Raw genomic sequence first — 15,351 nt, 5'->3', positions numbered from 1 at the left:
TTACGGCGAAAAAGGTCAATCTATTTGGGTCATTAGACTCCAGATGGACCTCCACCCCAATGAAGGATGATAAATAAGAGTCCCCTTTTCGTGTGTCTCTGTTGTTGGTGGGAGCAACAGTACGAGGTACAACGCGAGTAGAGAAATTGTTGTTGTTGTCAGACCGACAATTAGTTAGAAGGAGGGAAGGAAGTATGAGAAGCGACGGGCCGAGACCAACACATGACCAGCCAGCCCGAATGGGGAGGAGGAGGAGGAGGAGGAGGAGGACCGGGGTCGGAGTTTGTAGTCAGCAAGCCTTAAGGAACAGCAAAAGAAAATCAATAATAAATACCGACAACTACAGCGATAACAACACATACACACACAGCCACCATGAAGTCCCTCTCGTCTTAGTTGGGAGACCAGACTACAGAGACCCTCTCTGATGCTTCTAGAAAACACCTCCAAGAATCTCTCCAACTTAAAAGAGATAGGGCTGACGGTGACACAATTGACCAGATCAAGTCACTTTTAATTTAGCACATACTTTCATGGACTGACTAATAACCCGCTCCAACATGGTATATGAAACAAGCGATGGACCACCACCACCACCACCACCACCACCCATCTAACTGGCAGTGAGCCGTGAGCAGTGCAGGGGGCAGGGGGCAGGGGGCAGGGGGCAGGGAGGCAGTGTTCGGATACTTCAAAGTTCAGCCTCAACTCTGCTTGGTCCCCCTTCGTGTTGTAGGACGAGAATCACCAATGAAACGCCCTGCGCCATCGGATCTGACCCGGTCGCCGATTGATGAAGGGATTGCCTGCGAAACCCTCGATGCTGCGGCCCCCAAACCACACCCAAGCACACTCACACCCTCTCTCTCTCTCTCTCTTTCTCCCTCGTCTCCAGATTCAGCCCCATTGAACAACCTATCCTTGCTTTTGGGTTCTATAGGCACATTGAACACGTCAAGACCCCAGCAGCAGACTAGACTACCTACGGCTGAACGAAGCGATCGGTGGCAGGTTACCCACTGTGGGCTGGCTGGGCTGGCTGGGGCGGGGTTTTCTGCGCAAATAATCAATCTGCAACACGCTCACAATTTTGAGATTTCGCGGTCAGAAGGTGAGAGACGATGCATCAAGTGACATTTCAATCTGAAAAGATCCCACCCAGAAAAAATAAAAGAAATGTAGCATTGGTAAAGTAATCTATTACTGCTTCGAATTGGGTATGTGAAAGCAATTCATGGGTTACATTAATCGTATCCAGCCACCAAAAAGGCTTCCACTGAACCCCCCCAGGCGTTTCGGGAAGCATGTAGAGAAAGTTAGATAGGTCAAAGAAAATATTCCAAGCAACGAATCGGATTTCTCTCCCAGAAAGCAAAACCTCGACACTAAATATGGCACAAACACCCCCCAACAGGGTCTCTTCAATTATTCACACGCGCCCTAGTTTATAGGGTTCCCCCGCCCGTGGTTGACGGCCGGACTCTCATGAAGGACCCCGGGGGCTACTATGGACAAGAAGGGGGAATCTAAGCAAGGAAAAGAGCGGCGGCGGCGGCGGCACCAGCGAAGGCAAAGGAGTTGCCGTTGATGGCGCTGGCAGCACCGGTGTAGAGAGCAGCAGAGGGGGAGGGGCTGTGTACAGGGTTAGCGTCTGTTTGGTCTGCATACATATATACATGCTGCATGCGCTGCAGCAAAAGGGAAATACTCACGTAGCGCTGCCGCTAGGGTAGCCGCTGCCGATGGCGGCGGCACCGCTGGGGATCAGAGCAGCGGACTTGGTGGGCTTGCCGCTGCCGGGCTTGCCAGGGAGGCCAGTGGCACCAGCACCGAGAGTGACGGTGGAGTAGGTGACGGTGGGAACGCAGGTGGTCACAGCGATAACAGTGACGGAGCTGCTGGCAGCGGCGGGAGGAGCACCACCGGCAGTCTCGGCAGAGGCGCCGGAGGGGACAACAGCGGGAGCCGAAGGAGCGGAGCCGGAGCCGCTAGCGGGGGAGCCACCAGCAGGGGAGCCACCAGCGGGAGAGCTGCCAGCAGGAGGCTGGGGAGCAGCGGTGGTACCAGCGGCGGAGGCACCCTCGGGGACAGAGGAAGTGGGCTTCTCAGTGACGGAGGAAGCAGGAACCTCAGGAACGGAGGTGGTGGTAGCAACGGGAGAGACGCCCTCAGTGGTGGTAGCAGCGACAGCCTCGGGGGTGGAAGTCGAGTGGACACGTCCAGGGCAGTTGGTGACGGTGGGAGCGCAAGAGATGATGGTCACATCCTCAGTCTGGTAGACGGTCTCGACATCCTGGGGGATGGCAGCAACGAGGCTGGCGAAGAGGGCAACGGTGGCAACGGAGAAACGCATCTTGAATGTTGTGTTGGTGGATTTGGTGATAAATCTAAACCGTCAAGGTTGATTCTGTTATTTGGGTGTTGGTGGGTAAAGAGAGTGTGGACAGTTTGGCTGTGTTTAAAAGAGTGGCAGACCGAAGTCAAGAGGATTGATTGCTTCAAGCAGTTGAATCTGAGAGAAAGAGAAACAGAGAAGAATCAGAAAAGACTGGAGCAGGAGGGGGGGGGAGATGAGAGCCTTTGTATCATCCGGGAGATTAACCTGGAGATCGTTTCAGAGCCAAAAAGGGGAGAAGCGGGCTGCAGGCGAGTGGAGAGAACCAACTTGCGTCTTAGTCTAAGTCTTGGATGTCTGATGTTGGCTCTTGGGGCGCGGTGTAAGTGAGTAGATTTAGTCCAGGATAGTATAGTCTAGTTTGGAAGTTTGATACTCGAAACCTCATAGGCAGTTTAAGGGTCAAAAATGGGTCCACCCTCATCTGTTTTTTTTTTTTTTTTTATCTATTTTATTTCTGGTCCTCGTGGGATAGTCTCACGGTTGGTCCCTGTGCCCACTGCCCAGGTTCGGTCCAAGCGCGGGCGGTTCTGAACTTCTGAACTTCTGATGGATGATCGGTTGTTCAATTGCTTCTTTCGACCTTGTCGACTTCCCTTTTCGGTTGGATCCTCTGCGCTTAGGGGTTCTCTAGTCTTCTCCAAGTCCCTACTACTCCGTACTCGGGTCGGGGTCGAAGTATAACATTACCAGCTATAGATTTCCTTTTAGCTCCAGCAAGAGGCCGTACCTGCATAACATGTACGTAGGTACCCTTGGGTGGTATGAGTTAGAACTTGGTGAACGACCGGACCAAGCTCTGTGGTAGTTTCATGATTCATGCAGAGTACACAAGCCAGTAACCGAAAATGCGAATCTGTTCAGCTGGGACTGGCGAGACACCCAGAAGTTTGGAAGTTTGGGCTGTCACACCGCACCCAGCGATATGATGAGAGTCAGGGGCAGCAACTCAATTACGGAGTTGTCTAGTCTACCGAGCCACAGAAACGTTGGAGGCCCGCTTAGTAGTCCGTGTTTCACCTTGCCTCTTTAGGCCAATCAGCGCGCGCTTCTGTGGGTCACACAGCAATTGTCCCTGACGCCACCGACCATTCACCGTCTTGGCTGACATCCCGCTGTGGCTCGCTTCCCCGCTGTCCTTCCCTTCACGGAATCCCAGTGGCCAGCACAGTGGGTCCCCTCATTGCCCCTGTCTCGCTGCTGCGAAGTTTCGCCTTCCATTGTGCTGGTGGCTGTTATTGTTGTTGTTGTTGTTGCGAAAGGCTTGTTGGTATGGAGTGGTTAATACTCAATAGGCAAGTCTCGACTACTAGCCTAGTAGACTACCGAGTCAAAGCCAATGGGCCAAATGCTAAACAATGGATAGTGTGTCCTATTTTTGCTCGGACGAGATTCTTCCACCGAGGAGGTTGTAAACCCCATTCTGCGAAAGTATGCGGTTAGCAACCCGACTGACTCTTGCCGACTGGAGGTGATCCATAATCACAAGACTTAATAATGCCGCTGGTGTTGACCATAGCGCCTGGTGCTGGAGGGCAACGGGCTGGGCGAGGGTTAAAGCCTCCGTCCCGATTCCTCGTGAAACCCTTGCTTGTTTAGAATCTTCTTTGAGCTTGTTGCACTTCGACCCATCTCCCCCCCTCCCCCCGAGCATGTGGTTGCGTGCAACTTCTGACGTAGCCTCGCAACGATGATAAGCAGCAGCACTCTCTCCGCTCCATGTGCTTTTCCCGCCGTCTCCTCGCCCAATCCATGAAGGCACCGCCGCAGTAGAAGATTCATTTCACCGCAAATGATCCAGTTCTCTCTGGTGACCACTGGCCCCATCGTATTGGACGAGTCCAGAGTCTCGCTCGGCGCCACGGTCGTCCTCATTGATTGCTTAATCTAAACCAACTAGTCGCTAATCGAGATTCGGCTAGCCCCTTGACTCTTGACCTCGAGAGGGGGGATACCACCTTTCTGACTGTCCTTTTTGACTTTCTTTCTTTCCATTGAGCCGTCGAAGCGATGAGCAGACATTGTACTTACTGTACGTGTCGAGATCGGCGTGGTTTGTGGAACGCGGCAGAAGCAGGAGAAGAACAATGCAGTGACGCGTCGGAGAGACGCCGTGCCTACAGCAAATGCATGCGGAAGAGGTGATGGCGCAATAGAGAAGGACTTGATTTGATTGGGGGAAGGGAAGAGTTCTGAAAATGGGGGCTGCAGATGGAACCGTGAACCGATTGAGAACAGATAGTAGCCGCCCAAATGCAGCGATCGCATGCTGGGCGGGCGGCTAGCATGGGGAAAGTACGAGTAAGTGACTTAGTCGCAAGGAACTCAACTTAGCAGCTATTCATTCCACCATTGAAATGTCAGTATCATCGGCAGACTATTGGAACCCTCTTTTCTTGCTATTAGAAGCTCAGACGGGCTCGTCGTTGGGAAAATTTGGGTGATCATCTCCGAGAACTTCACCCTCAACCCTGATCCGTTGCGGCACGGTTTCTTTTTTTAGGGAAAGAACTTCGGTGCGAGGAACTGTGAGAAAGTCAGATGGGAAAAGGGGGCCAATATGGACGGCCAACTCTGGATCGATTGTCAATAGTGGTATTCCTGGACTCAAGAAGTTGTTATTTAAAGGTATGTAAAGGATGGCGGGCAATTGTTTAGCCCGCAGTGGCAGAAGGAACCATGATATGCAGCGAACATAGCGTCAGGAGAATCCTATCCTCAACGCCGACAAGGGGAAGGGCGGGCAGGAAATCGCAATAATGGCAACGATCCTGGCCACCATAAATTGCCGGCACACCCTGCAAGCACTCGACGGAACCGTTGGTTCAGCACTCAGAGGTTAAAAGTGCAGAATAATATTCAAGACTCCAAGTGCCGGTCCGGTGCTGGTTGAATAAGTCTGCTCCACCGATCAACAGGGGGACGAACTGGCAATCAATCGGCTGCGATGTCCAACCTCGGACTCACACTGACGTGGAACTCGAGCTTTTTCTTTACCCCGGGTTTCTGATTGATGGTGTTTGAGCAGCCTAAATGGAGTGAGAAGCATTGGCCTACCCTGGAATCTGGTGTAAGGGTGTGACCAACATCCGCTATTCTCGTCATCATCATCCAAAGCATGTAACGAGTTGTCATAGAATCGGAGACTGCGTCGATGATCAGGGTCGACGCGCCAACGATGAGAACATGGCGGGACTCACTGACGCTGATCGAGCAAGTGTCTTGGAGATTTGGGGTGGGGGAAAAGACCTCCTTCAAGCGAGGATCGTCAACGCCGCGCGTTCTACCGTAGATGCTCGTAGCAACCTCTACTCTACTCAATTCTCGTGACCTGCATTTGGGAGGGTGATTTGGATTGATCGTGATAGAGTGTTGCCACGGCGCATGACCGCTGCATAACCGAGAACAAGCCTCGCCGCTTGGCGCCGTTGTTGGTCGTAGGGCTACACTAGTACTCGGTATCAACGGAGGAGAGCCGAGGATGATGGACTGTCGTCGAAGCCACAGGGTATGAGATCATTAAGGTGCGGCTCCCTTCGAAGTGCTACATAGGTACTTCAAATTGGCCCTTGCTAGTCCACAAGTTTCCCAACAGATACGGGAGTACCAACAATTAACATCGTTCTCATCGTCATAATCGGTTGGCCCCGTCGCTATGGCGGTGCAAAATTGGCGGATGCTATTTTAAACCGGCTCAATGGTGGGTCGGGGAGCGTTTGTGGCTGCCCCCCGATATGCTTGCTGGTGGCTTCGGAGAGATCGAAAGTGTTAAAAATAAAGACTTGGTGAAAGGGAGCGAGCCAGCGTCATTTGATGGATGTCTGTGTGTCTTTCCACAAGGCTGAAGATGGCACGTGTCATGTTCAATCCTCTTGCTGGGAGGTCGATGATGGTCCAAGAACGATCATCAGCATCATCACTACGACAACTACGACAATTGCCCCAATCAGAACGTGAGGAACCTGTAGAGAGCAATTTCACGGTCCCTTCCCTCATCTCCTACCGAAATGCATTTCTTGGAATGAGCTGAGAATAACTGGGACGAGGGGAGATGAGATGTTCGACGGACCACAAGCACTGGCTGGTATAGATTGAAGGTGGAGTTCCGGGTGAAAGTACCGGATCGGTTGGATGGAGCTTCGAAGCCAGCCAGGGACAAGGCAGGCAGATCAAGTAGGTAAACTGACAATTACTTGAGAACTGGCCGGTGAACGGTCAAACCCCTCGCTTCCACTCAATACTCTCACAAAATCTGAGTTCATTGGATGGAGAGCTGAAAAATGAGTTTTTTTGCGATGTCCGCAATTGAAAGAGTTTTCATGGATGCCTATGGTTGCCCGACCATTAAGGCATCAGCTGGACTGGACAATAGAACCATCGACTGTTGACAACAAATAAGCTGGATGGACAATCTAGATCCGAACAAGAGTTAATAATAAAAGACTTCAATATCCACCTTCAACGTGAGATAGATGAAGTGTGTATCTAACATGTGAATTATCTCCTTGGAATTGGAGGGAGTATATAAAAAGATCGCCGAGTGGACACTGAGCTGTCAAGAATAGTAGCAATTCTCCAGCGCTTTTTGAAACAGTGCGGTTCCACCAGGTCGGACTCCCTCGCCTGTCATGGACTCATGGGATGTGATGTGATCATATTTAATCCCGGCTGCTAGCTCTCTTGACTTTGGAACTAAAGTACTTTAACTACTTACTTATAAGTTGCTTGCTCCGCTTGTTGTTTGCAGTTTAGTTGTTAAGTTCGTGGTGTGGAGGTTCGTTCCATCAGCTGTTTGCCAACTGACAAAATCAGCGCCCTCCTCTTCTTTTCTTCTTCTTTCTCTTCTTCTTCTGTCTCACAACAGACACCAACAACTTTTTTCTCATCTTCTGAAATCACTCGAAAGTGGTCTTGAGTCGCAGTCGCCCTCACTCGCTTGGTTAATATCGCGACTTCGATGGCATTGTCTGCTAACATCACCTGTCAACTGACTTGATTCGATTTACCCGGCTGTTTTTGTTATCGCCAACCCCTCTCTCTCTCTCTCTCTCTCTTCCTCCTCTCAGCCGCCGCCGCCTACCTGGATAACCCCACGGCCCTCTTTGTTCCGACCACCTCACCACCACCAATACTACTACTACTACTACTGCTACCACCACCTCCTCTTTCTCATCTCGACAACAATCATCTCAGCTTTACATAGCCTCAACCCCGTCTTTTCTTCCTCCCAGCTCCTTCCTTACACTCTTTCAAGGTGTCCAACCCAAAGACCGCCGATCTGGCTACCTTGGCTGACCCCAACGAGTTGTTTTTGCCTGGTGAGAGGCAAAACAATCTCGCAATGTCACCCTCGCCAGTTCCCCTCCTCAAGCCGCCTGTGCCGGGTAATCGCAGCAATGGCAGCAGTCCGCGACCCCCCAAACTCACCCTGGGCATTCCCCCTTCTCCCAACGCTCGTCCCGTCACAGGAAACGGTGTTCCGGCCACTGTAGCGCCCCCGCCGACCGAGGTTCCTCAGCTGCAGCGCCCGGCTGCCCGCCCAGCTCCTCCCCAGCTGCGCCTCGCTACTCCCATGGGTAGCACTCAATCCATTCCCCAGGTTAAACCCCGACCGGCTCCTCCACCGTTGGCGACCAGCAGCCTGAACGAACCGAATGGACACTCTAGAACGGGCAGCTTCACCTATCTCGACGGGAAGGCCAGTGGGCCGGCCTCCGCTTCCTCCTCCAATTATTCCGCCTTATCGTTCGCTATGGGGCTCCGACAACCACATGGCAGCACCCCCGATCCATCATCTGCGATTAGTTCGGTTTATTCCGACCGGGAAGGAGGCATGTCAATGGAGCGGGACGGCAGCGTCAACAACTTGATCCCGGATCTGGATAAGCTGAGCTTGGAGAAGGGCAGGCCCCTCGACGTGGACGACCTGGATGATGAGGGCTGGCTCGCAGCCAGTGAACAGAAGAAGATCGTGGAGCTGGGTAGTCTGGGTGAAGGAGCGGGAGGTGCTGTGACTCGTTGCAAGCTCAGAGAAGGAAAGACCGTCTTTGCTCTGAAGGTGAGTTGCGCAGTTGAAATGCCACACTTCTCAAGGGTACTAAACGCTGTCCCAGATCATCACAACCGATCCCAATCCCGACGTTAAAAAACAGATCGTTCGCGAACTCAATTTCAACAAAGACTGTGCCTCGGAACACATCTGTCGCTACTATGGTGCATTCATGGACAAGTCCACAGGAACGATCTCGATCGCAATGGAATTCTGCGAAGGTGGCAGTTTGGACAGCATCTATAAGGAAGTCAAGAAGCTGGGAGGCCGGACAGGAGAAAAGGTGCTGGGCAAGGTCGCCGAAGGTGTCCTAAACGGCTTGACCTATCTCCACAGCCGAAAGATCATCCATCGAGGTAGGCGCTCAGGCATCCATTTTCGTCCATTGGTGATCGGACCTGTCTAATCCGGCATGTACAGACATCAAACCATCCAACATTCTCCTTTGCCGAAACGGTCAAGTTAAGCTTTGCGACTTTGGTGTCAGTGGAGAGTTCGGTACCAAGGGTGATGCGAACACCTTCATCGGTACATCGTACTACATGGCGCCTGAGCGAATCACTGGACAGTCGTACACGATTACATCGGATGTCTGGTCTTTGGGCGTGACCCTGCTTGAAGTTGCCCAGCATCGCTTCCCCTTCCCAGCCGATGGGACGGAAATGCAACCACGGGCCGGTTTGATTGATCTTCTAACCTACATTGTCCGTCAACCAATCCCCAAGTTGAAAGACGAGCCCGACAATGGCATCCGGTGGTCAGACAACTTCAAGTACTTCATAGAATGCTGGTATGTGCCTGTGTCCCCCTTCCATGATGGCTTTGCGTGACTAACGGTGAAATTAGTCTGGAGAAAGAACCTCCACGACGAGCGACTCCATGGCGGATGCTGGACCATCCCTGGATGCTGGACATGAAGAACAAAAAGGTCAACATGGCCAATTTTGTGAAGCAGGTGTGGGATTGGACAGAATAGACTGCCTGCACAGCATCAGGACCGCCGCGACCATTCGTGCCCTCATTTCGTCCATTGGGCTGGTTTTGCTACCTTTAATAATACGATCGCATATTACGGTCTTCCCTCTTGATGCTGACAAGTGGCTGGCCCTTGGTTGACCCGGATGTCAACAGCATACGAATCTGTGATCATGACGCTCATTTTTATTCTCAACCGTGCACCGTCTATCCTTCCTTGGGACCATGGAGTTGGAAATGTTTTTGTGCCCTCTTTGACTATCCTCGCCCGACATGATCACGCCTTTCCTTAATACAAATCCCTCCCTCCCGCCAGCGACAAGGCCCCGAATTGTCTCCGCAACCTCGTTTTTCTTTTTTCCTTCCACCAGCAAGAACCAACCCATTTGCATTCATCCAGCAACTCGATGTTGTTTTCGCATTTGCTCCAACAAAAAAAGGGATTTCTCTGTTTTACCCAACAGCCAGCGGTGCTGGCTCTTTTTTCTTCCTGCTTTGTCCCTTGCGTGTTCCACCATCTCGATGTTCCCGGTCTTGTCATCTTGCACGTGAGCGAATTTATCCATACATAACATACATTCATACATACATTTTCACAGAGAGTTCCCCCCCCCCTACCCCCCTTTCAGGCATCATCTTCATTCACATACATATGTGCAAACCGTTTTTTTTTTTGTTTCTGTCTTCTTTTTCTGTCTTGCTGCGTTTGCTTTCCCATATTTTATCTTCGAGGACCGGGTCCGCATTTTGTGTATATTGATTGGCGTCTATCCAATTGAGTCAAATCTCATCATCTTTTCCATCGTACATCTTCCCTTCCGCTACTAGTAAGGTCATCATGGTAATTTATATGGTATGCCCGCGTGGGGAAGATATTAACGTGATTGAACGCCCGGGCCTTGTTGGCCGCCGTCATGTTTGGGGTTCTATGGATCTGGATGCCAGGTGCCGGATCTCTCTTGCTCGAATCTTGTACCTGTCCCGCCTGATGAATGTCATTCTCGGTTCAGGTTGCTACTCCTAGCTCACAGCATTAGAAAATAAAAAATAGTCGATCGAACTTCATGGGGTATTTAGTCAATCTAGTATTTTTCATCTTGAAAAGGACTGCACAAGAAAGAAAATCGGATATTATTTATAAGATATCATATCATGCCATGCCAGCTAGCAGCGCTATCAATACAACTAGATACCAATCAAAAATGTTCGCACCCGTCATCATTATCAAACATGCAAATAGAACACGTGATTCCCCTTCAGGGAAATGCTGGTGGTGTGGCTCTGGTTGAGCCGCGGATATGTATACTAATACTAAGAACGGTTGACGGGCTGCGCGCCGAGCACCCACCCCAATCCACTGACGAGTCCATCCGTCACCATGTTACTGACGACGTCTCTCTTGCGGACGCGATCGGAGGGTCCCCCGCTGCCAGGCTCATAGTTCTCGGCGGAGGCGACGGAGTCGGTGCGTGTATGTGAGGAGCTTGCTGTTGCTGTGTGGGGAGAGGGCGTGAATCCGTTGTGATCGTGGTGGGAGGCGGTGGTGGTCTTGGTGGCTGCGGCGCGGAGCGGGAATGCGTTCTTCTGCAGGGCTAGGGCGGCGCCTCGCGCGACCTCGAAGAGGCCCATGGGCGCTTCTTCGTGGTTGAGGCGATGGTGCGAGGCGTGCGCGCGGGCACGGCGGGCTTGGTGCTGTCGCGTTTCCAGGGCGTCTTGCTCGGAGGAATCGGCGGGCCCAAACCCGCCTGGGAGGCCTTGCATTGTGAGGGAGGATGTGAGGTCGCCCTTCGTGTCCCAGATGTCTTCTTCGAGGGATTCTTGCGTGCGGAGGTTGCTGAGTTCCTCGTCACAGCGGCGCCAGGCACCGAGAATCTCCGGGAGCGGATCCGGGTGGTCGGAGGGGACGAGGATGAGGGCGAGGGAGAGAAGCTCCATTCTTTGGGTGAGGTGGGTGATCTGAGACTGCGTAGTGGGCGGGGTGGAGGTACTGGGCGGCGGCGGGCGATACCGTCCGGCGGAATACACCGTACGCCAGGTAATGTCGTCTGTGAGTGTCGTGTCGGGCGTGGATGCGGACGAGGTGGGTGTAAGCCGAGTAAGGATGTAAGAGTAGGCTGTTCCGAAGTCGTGGGAGGTGAGAGCGGAGTTGATGGCTAGAGACATGATGCGGCGTTCGGCGGTGAGAATGGCATCCTGTTCGGAGAGAGGGGCCAGCGTGGGGGCTTCATGGTGATCGGAGAGCCGCGGAGAGAAGCCGGCTGCGACAAGATTGCGGCCTATGGCCAGCAGGTCATCAACCTTGGTGTAGCTCTTGGGGTTCTGTTCGAGGACTTTTTCAATGAGGGAGAGAGGATCAGAGTGTACGCGGATGCTGACGGGCTGGAAGGGGACGCCGTGCTGTAAGGTGAGGGAGTAGAAGGACAGTGAGTGCGTGGCTGAGATTAGAGCGCCGATCTGCTTGAGAGCAATCGAGTCTGAAAAGTGCGGCTGAAAGGCTTGAAGGCTGGTAATGGCGTGCATTAGTGTCGCTCACCTGTGATACATGGGATTAGGACTGAACTTACACTTCGTACGCTCTCTTCATGCCACCACGGGTTCGATTGCCGTTGCTTGCGTTATCATACGCTGTGTAAATGGTCTCTTTGACGGCCTCTTCGACCTTGGATGATGTCAAGGTTGAGTCGGAGCTGAGATAGATGTCGACGGCGAGTTTGTATTCTGTTCCTATTAGTTGATATGCTGATGACACGGGCAAAGAGAGCTGCTTACCTCTGACTTCAAGCAAAGCTTTCAAGATTTCGACTTCAACAGCTTCCCGATCTACTCGCCAGAAGAGACCGTGGTAAGCAGGGCGACGTTGATCCTGTCGCGACGTGTGATCTGCCTCCCAGTCGCGCAGCCAGAGCAATTGCCGGCGAACCTTACCCCAGTCTCGGCCAGGCTTGCTCTGTCTGATTACAGATTGAACCACACCGCGCATTTCGAGCAGTTGCGTATCTACATTGTTGTGTAGACAAAGGTTTGCGGCTGTACGGCAGGGTATAGGATGGCCGAGCTCACTCAGCACCTGGAGAGAGACGCAAATGGCGCTGAGGAACGAGATGGAAGCGGCAGACGGACGAGTGAGCGGGTTCGATGTTGTGAGAAGCGCATTCTGCATGAGGGAGACTCTCGAGGTAGACGAGATCTGGTCCGAGTCAAATACCACTGATGGTAGTTCTGCATCATCGTCTCTCAAAGACAAATGCTGTTCCAGGTCCAAGAAACTGGCGATCCGCGCAAGGACTTTGATCGACCCATCCAAGGCCGCTGCGCTGACATCGGCATTTGCGTAGACAACGGCCAGTCCAGTCTGCCCATACCGCGTCCGTAAGTCTTTCATCTCATCACTCGGGAGGTTAGGGTCCTCCTCGGCATAGCCTCCCAGGTCAACATCCTCCGGGCCATCCCAGTTCGTGAATGCGTTGACTGCGCTCTCGTGATCAACCAAACTGCGCGCCAGCAGCCACTCGTTAACCTGCTGCCATCCTACCCCTGCATTCGTCTTCGGTTTCACATCGTCCTGCGGAAGTGAAAGTGTGTTCTGCTGCGCGGCTTCGTTGAGCTTCCGCCGCTTGGTCCTGTTGCTGCCATACATCCACGCACCTACCAGCCCGCGGAGATTTTGCACTAAATCCATACTAGTTTTCATATTGCCGGCCATCGAAAGTAGAACATTAATGGCGATGCTGTTGTCCATCGACTCAAGGATGTCCAGAGAGAACGTCTCGTCCTGGCTGGGGTAATATTCGTAATTCAGCCGCAGCAAGGGCAGTAGACTCGAGATTAACCATGTGCGGAGGATAGGAGAGCGTGGATAGAATGGTACGAGAAGATCGAGAATGAGGGGTTGGAGGGCAGTTTCAGAGTCGATGCGATGGGCGCGGTGGATCAAGAATTGGGTCAAGAGGTCGGTTGAGTCGTCGGTGTCCTCGTCATCGGGATGCCTTAACGGCAGTAAACGAACCCTGCGTACTCGTTTCCTTGCAATGGTCTCGGTCAAATTCTGGACGGCAGATGTGTCAAGCTCTGCCGCCGTTAAAATGGTGTGCTCTCCATCTACCAAGGCTTCCACAACGGAGGTGTATGTCTGGGGCGGGCTACTCTCGGGGAGGAAGGTAAGTATGATGCGCAAGAGGCGCTCGGTTGGCAGCAAGCGAGGGTATTGAGCTTGGAGTTGCGGTAGCCGGGAGACATCGCCGCTGACACAGAAGTGAATAGCTAACAGAATCGCATGAGCACCTGAGAGCCGAGGGGAGCTGGCCATGGCGCAAGAGAGTAAGGAAATCCAAGCCAAAGGTATAACAACAAGAAGAGGTAGCTTGACGGAAAGAGGGTGATGTGTTCGTGAGCCACGAAAGACGTCAAGCCTCCCGTCCCGAGTCCCGTGCACAGACCGACTTCCGAGGCGGAAAGCAGAATCCAGCCAATTGACCAATCAGCCCCGGGCGGTGGAAGAACGAACCTCGATCGCTCACTGCACTCACTCTCTCACTCAAACCTCCGCTCCAGCAATCCCTCCACCCCCTCTCCGAACGCTCTGCGCCTCCGCCCTTTCGGTCTCCTATTTCCGCCCTTTCTCAACCTCACAATGGCTTCCGGCTTCGGTAACAACGGCGGTATGTTACTTCTCTGCTTGGGCTGCGGGCAATTGACTGCCATTTTGGCTGGCTTCGCCGGCCCAGGTGCCCGCTTTGACAGCTTCGCCGCGGACTTTGTCGGCTGACTCGCTCTCTCTCGCAGGTCCCTCCCGCTGCTACAACTTCTGGCAAGAGGTCTTGGGTTGCTATGTGGTCAACTCAGCCGAGGGTGAGGTTGGCAAGAAGAAGTGTCTGCCTGCCTTGGAGGATTACCACGAGTGCCTGCACCACAAGAAGGAGGTGCGCTTGAACGAACCGATTGTGATCTGTCACCTCGCATTATTTCGGTCGTTGAGACGGACCGGGATAGACGAGGTGGGAAGAGTAATAGTCCGTTTACTGACCTCTCTCTTTTCACCTCTAGATCATGCGCACGATGAAGATGCAGGCTGCCTACCGCAAGGCGGAGGCCGCCCACCCCCGCGACAATGCGCCCAAGGCCGAACAGATCCGCAGCCTAGGACTGCTAGGGAAGGAAGAAGAGTCGGCTGCGTTCTTGACACGGGCATGAGAGGCATGTGGTGCGCATTTAGGGAGTGTGGATTTCATGTTGATTGTTTCAATTACTACCAAGATTCTGCTGGTTTGTTTATCCTTTCTGTCTGTTCATCACTGCGAGGTCCTTCACTGTATAGAAATGGACAATTTTCCTTTTTGTGCCTGCCGGGTTTGTGTTGGGTCCAAGCTTGAGGTCGGCAATGACAATGGTCGCTCTTCATCCATGATGATGATGACGATGACAGCACATCCGAATTCCGGCAATTGATGGTGACATATCTAGATGGCACTGTTTGTCATTGGTCGGACCCCGACTAATGCTGTGTGTAGTTCCGGGGGATCAATTCTATTTGGCATGTGTTATAGTCAAGAGGTATATTGACAAGACAAAGAAACGGCGAAAACAAAGCAAGGCAATTCAACGTGTAAAGCCGTCATCAGTGATACATCGATGACAATAATCTTCTTCCAGGTCTCTGCAATATTACAATCATGGAGACTTTTATCATATTCTGGTGTGTACTCGATATCACTGTTTTGCAGGACATGATGGCAGAATTCGAGGACTGGAGCTGGAACTATATATATCTAGCCGGATTTAGTCTATGGGATTTTCAAGCACCAATGTACACGATGTGATTGGTTCATCAATCTCCCACGTCATCCGAGGCTCAGAGGCTGTCATCTTTCGGGGGTTGTCAAGGCTGGATCGACTGCCTGGGCCGTGAGTGACCTTCAAGGAGTCGTCAGCAGTA

General features: G+C 52.5%; 4 protein-coding genes across 4 annotated transcripts; 2 read left to right on the top strand and 2 right to left on the bottom strand.

The window, feature by feature from the left end:
• Positions 1 to 1,150: 1,150 nt before the first annotated feature.
• Positions 1,151 to 2,423, bottom strand: BO82DRAFT_354085 (GPI anchored serine-rich protein). The gene is made up of 2 exons (XM_025635121.1): positions 1,713 to 2,423; positions 1,151 to 1,632 (listed from the first exon to the last, which is right to left on the bottom strand). The coding sequence occupies exons 1-2, from the start codon at positions 2,351 to 2,353 to the stop codon at positions 1,527 to 1,529; spliced, it is 747 nt and encodes a 248-aa protein (XP_025492406.1). The 5' UTR covers positions 2,354 to 2,423; the 3' UTR covers positions 1,151 to 1,526.
• A 5,131-nt stretch (positions 2,424 to 7,554) lies between these two features.
• On the top strand, positions 7,555 to 9,564 carry BO82DRAFT_70254 (Pkinase-domain-containing protein). Its single transcript, XM_025641478.1, has 4 exons — positions 7,555 to 8,453; positions 8,509 to 8,800; positions 8,865 to 9,234; positions 9,291 to 9,564. The coding sequence occupies exons 1-4, from the start codon at positions 7,737 to 7,739 to the stop codon at positions 9,418 to 9,420; spliced, it is 1,509 nt and encodes a 502-aa protein (XP_025492405.1). The 5' UTR covers positions 7,555 to 7,736; the 3' UTR covers positions 9,421 to 9,564.
• Positions 9,565 to 10,556: 992 nt separating this feature from the next.
• BO82DRAFT_309524 (secretory pathway Sec39 family protein) lies at positions 10,557 to 13,758 on the bottom strand. Its single transcript, XM_025632352.1, has 3 exons — positions 12,189 to 13,758; positions 11,984 to 12,137; positions 10,557 to 11,922 (listed from the first exon to the last, which is right to left on the bottom strand). Exons 1-3 carry the CDS (start codon positions 13,723 to 13,725, stop codon positions 10,731 to 10,733), a joined length of 2,883 nt encoding a protein of 960 aa, XP_025492404.1. The 5' UTR covers positions 13,726 to 13,758; the 3' UTR covers positions 10,557 to 10,730.
• Positions 13,759 to 13,966: 208 nt separating this feature from the next.
• On the top strand, positions 13,967 to 14,996 carry BO82DRAFT_354081 (uncharacterized protein). Its single transcript, XM_025635120.1, has 3 exons — positions 13,967 to 14,077; positions 14,202 to 14,338; positions 14,463 to 14,996. Exons 1-3 carry the CDS (start codon positions 14,050 to 14,052, stop codon positions 14,607 to 14,609), a joined length of 312 nt encoding a protein of 103 aa, XP_025492403.1. The 5' UTR covers positions 13,967 to 14,049; the 3' UTR covers positions 14,610 to 14,996.
• Positions 14,997 to 15,351: the final 355 nt, after the last annotated feature.

This window comes from Aspergillus uvarum, assembly GCF_003184745.1.
Source record: "Aspergillus uvarum CBS 121591 unplaced genomic scaffold BO82scaffold_24, whole genome shotgun sequence".
NCBI classification, from domain to species: Eukaryota; Fungi; Ascomycota; class Eurotiomycetes; order Eurotiales; family Aspergillaceae; genus Aspergillus; species Aspergillus uvarum.
The sequence above is the reverse complement of the archived record's forward strand: the minus strand, read 5'-3'. Positions and strand labels throughout refer to the sequence as shown.